The sequence below is a fragment of the Solanum stenotomum genome, chromosome 12, assembly GCF_019186545.1.
Source record: "Solanum stenotomum isolate F172 chromosome 12, ASM1918654v1, whole genome shotgun sequence".
NCBI classification, from domain to species: domain Eukaryota; kingdom Viridiplantae; phylum Streptophyta; class Magnoliopsida; order Solanales; family Solanaceae; genus Solanum; species Solanum stenotomum.
In genome coordinates, this window is record NC_064293.1 from 32910039 (window position 1) to 32913338 (window position 3300).

Sequence of the window (3300 nt, forward strand, 5' to 3'; positions counted from 1 at the left end):
TATTTAACTCATTTTTTGATCGACTCATACTCGACTCGACTCGCTCGTTTGCCACTCTTAACACTCACCATACTAGGCATGAGGTGGGGTGGTGAAGTTGAAGAGTCCTACATTGAATGAAATATGATCTCATGGACTTAAACAATTCATTTTCTGTGAGCTAGTTTTTTAGCGTTGAGTTAGCCTCAAGTTCATTTCTTCCCATTAACCAAAAATCTCGAATTTAACCTCAGAAAATGGAAAAAATCATACCGAGAGTGTCGCCTTTAACATTTACATATTATATTAATAATGCTTTTTTTTTTTTGGTTTTCCACCTAGTATAGGTCTATACCACATTATTGGAGTCCGACAAAATCTAGATTCGCACCGAAAAGTCCCGCATTTTAGGTAAAATACTCCCTAACAAAAGTGAAGTGCCTCAATATCTAAGGAAATTTGAACCCGAAACCTCTGATTAAATATGAAAGAATACTTACCGGACACTGATCTACCGCAACTCTTATTGGTATATTTATATTACTCTCTTTGTTTCGAAAATCAAATAATTTAAACTATAAATTTTGACATAAAATTTAAAAAGGCGTCAGCAAAAAAAAAATTGTATTTCTCATACTACTACATGACAAATAGATTGAGGTGGCCTTTATAAACCTCCCACTCTTCTCTTTTCTCACTCGCCGTTGAGTCTTTTCAAACAACAATTAAATTACTAGCTAATATATCTCTTTCCCTTTCTCCAATTCATAATGGGCATTATATGCAGTTCATACGAATCCACATCAGTAGCTACAGCCAAATTAATACTTCACGATGGAAGATTACAAGAGTTTTCTTATCCAATTAAAGCTTCTTTCTTATTACAAAACGACCCTACAATCTTCATTTGTAACTCCGACGAAATGGATTTTGGAAACGTCGTTTGCGCCGTAAAAGCCGAAGAAGAGCTTCAGCTTGGTCAGCTATATTTTGCCTTACCTTTGAGCCAACTAAAACATAAGCTGAAAGCTGAAGAAATGGCTGCATTAGCTGTCAAGGCTAGCTCTGCATTAAACCATAGTAGTAGTAGTAGTAGTGGTGAAAAATTTTTAGTATTTGAAAAAAGTGGTCCCAATTTTTCAAAAAAAATGGTGGATGATAATAATGATCCTACTCCTAAAGGGAATGGCAGGAGAAAGAAGTTCACCGCAAAGTTGAGTTCAATAAATGAGTAGCCTATCTCAACTATTGCATTGCCTATTTTCCATCAACACATGTATTATTAAATAACTTTGCGTATCAAGGCTTAGTTAGATAGATATTACAAGTAGCTAGTATTTTTTTTTTCGTCTTTGTTTGTGAGATCTGAATTCTGATTTCTCATGATTTTCAATTGGTCTATTAACAGTTAGGCTAAATCCTTTGTGCATATTTTAGAATTAGTTACTGTTCAATTTGAGATGTAATTAGATAGTAGGTTTAATTTTGTAAAAGTATTGTGCTTGTTAATTGTTTCAGGTTAATTTTATTGTACTTGTTGCCAATGGTGGGGTTGTATCACAATTTTACCCCCTCAATGTACGGGTTTGATTAAGGTAGAGGAGTACAATAATCAGCTTGATTTACTGTCAATTGCGATAACCGTTAGTACAATTTTGTTAATATCTAATTTTTCTGTCCACTTTTATTTACCATGTTGCGTTTTTTCAAAAGTCAATTTGACTAATTTTTAAAGTTAAATTAGATTAGATTAATTCGATATTTCAAACAAAAAAAAACTAGATATTCAAAAACTATAGAAAAAGTACAATAAATTGCAATTTTTTAAATATCCACTTGATGAAAAAATATATCGTAAAATATTAGTCAAAGTTTTAATAATTTCACTCTAAAAAGGAAGTTATGACAATTAAAAGTAAACGGAGATAATATAAGTTATAACCTATATATAAGTCATGCATAACAGTATCGTGAATTGTGACCACTAAGAAGGATCAGGAGTAAAACAGTAGTAGTAATAAATAGGAGCATGCAGGGGTGGAGATCGAGAGCACAAAGTGAGTTGTATAATTTTAGTTCAAATTAGTATTGTTTTTTTTTAGGCTTAAGTCATCTGCGGTCCTTTAAAGTTGTCCGCATAATTCACTTAGACACCTCAATTAGGGTAAGTACCTATTAAACACTTTTATCTATTCAAAATTTGTTCCTATTAGACATTTTTCGATAATAAACAAAAAAAATAAAGTGTTTGTAATACACTTGTTGTGATGTGGCAAAATGCCTAATTAAAAGATAACATGTGGTGTTGGACCCAACAATTATAAAAAAAAAAGAATTTTAATGTTGAAAAGAATGAAAATTATATCAAATAAATTTTCCATCTATTTTTTTTATAAAAACAAAATAAATGAGAAGCCAACCCTACCCCAACTCCCTTTCTTCTTCATCTTCTTCCTAGCAAGATTTTCTTTCTCAAATGATAAAATTCATTTTCTTTGGTAATTGCTTACATAATTATTTTTAATTCCTAATACGTCAAAGAGAGATATATTCAAAGAGACTGATATAAGAGTGATGAAGTAAGAGAGTCTGTCAGTCGTCTTGAAATCGATAGCAAAGAGAAATTGAGAGGACCTAAATTAGTTTTATCAAATCAATCTGATATTATTTTTGATAATTTAGTGGGTTTACATTTTAATTTAAATGGTAATATTTATTTGAAGGTGACGAGATGACGTCGATCGGCTAACTTTTTTCAGCCCATGTTCTTTCTTCTTTTTTTCCTCCAAATTCATTTAGCTGATTCAATTTTAATTTTTTAATAAATATTGAAAAGAAATAGAATAGAAAAAAGAAAAGCAAAAAAATAAAAATGGAGTGCAGTGGCCTTCTTGGAGAAGACGACTTAAAGGGGTGGAGTGGGGACTTTTTTTTTTTAGTTTTAAGAATCAATATTACTTTTTAAAATATTTTTTTAAATTAAATATTTAAATGCCAAATGGCAGTCAAAGAAGAAAAAATATTAAGTTTTTTTTGGAAAAAATAAAAATATAAAACATTATTTAAGGTTTTTTCACGCGCTTAGCAGAAGTGAAAAACACTTCTTTTGCTATATCAACATTTTGTGTTTAATAAGTATACTTTTTGAACAATTCAAATATTCAATAGGTAATAATCATAATTAAGGTGTCTAACTGAAATATGTGAACAACTTTAAAGGGCTGCAGATGACTTAAACCTTTTTTTTTTATAAAGTATTCATATAATATATATAATATTATTAATTTAGAACTTTAGCTCAGAAAGACTAAAATCTCAAAC

The 3300-nt window shown here is 30.2% G+C and overlaps 1 protein-coding gene across 1 annotated transcript; it reads left to right on the forward strand.

Annotated features, from left to right (window-relative positions):
* The first annotated feature begins 726 nt into the window (after nucleotides 1–726).
* On the forward strand, nucleotides 727–1588 carry LOC125848691 (uncharacterized). Its single transcript, XM_049528611.1, has one exon. It carries the CDS (start codon nucleotides 750–752, stop codon nucleotides 1212–1214), a length of 465 nt encoding a protein of 154 aa, XP_049384568.1. The 5' UTR covers nucleotides 727–749; the 3' UTR covers nucleotides 1215–1588.
* Nucleotides 1589–3300: the final 1712 nt, after the last annotated feature.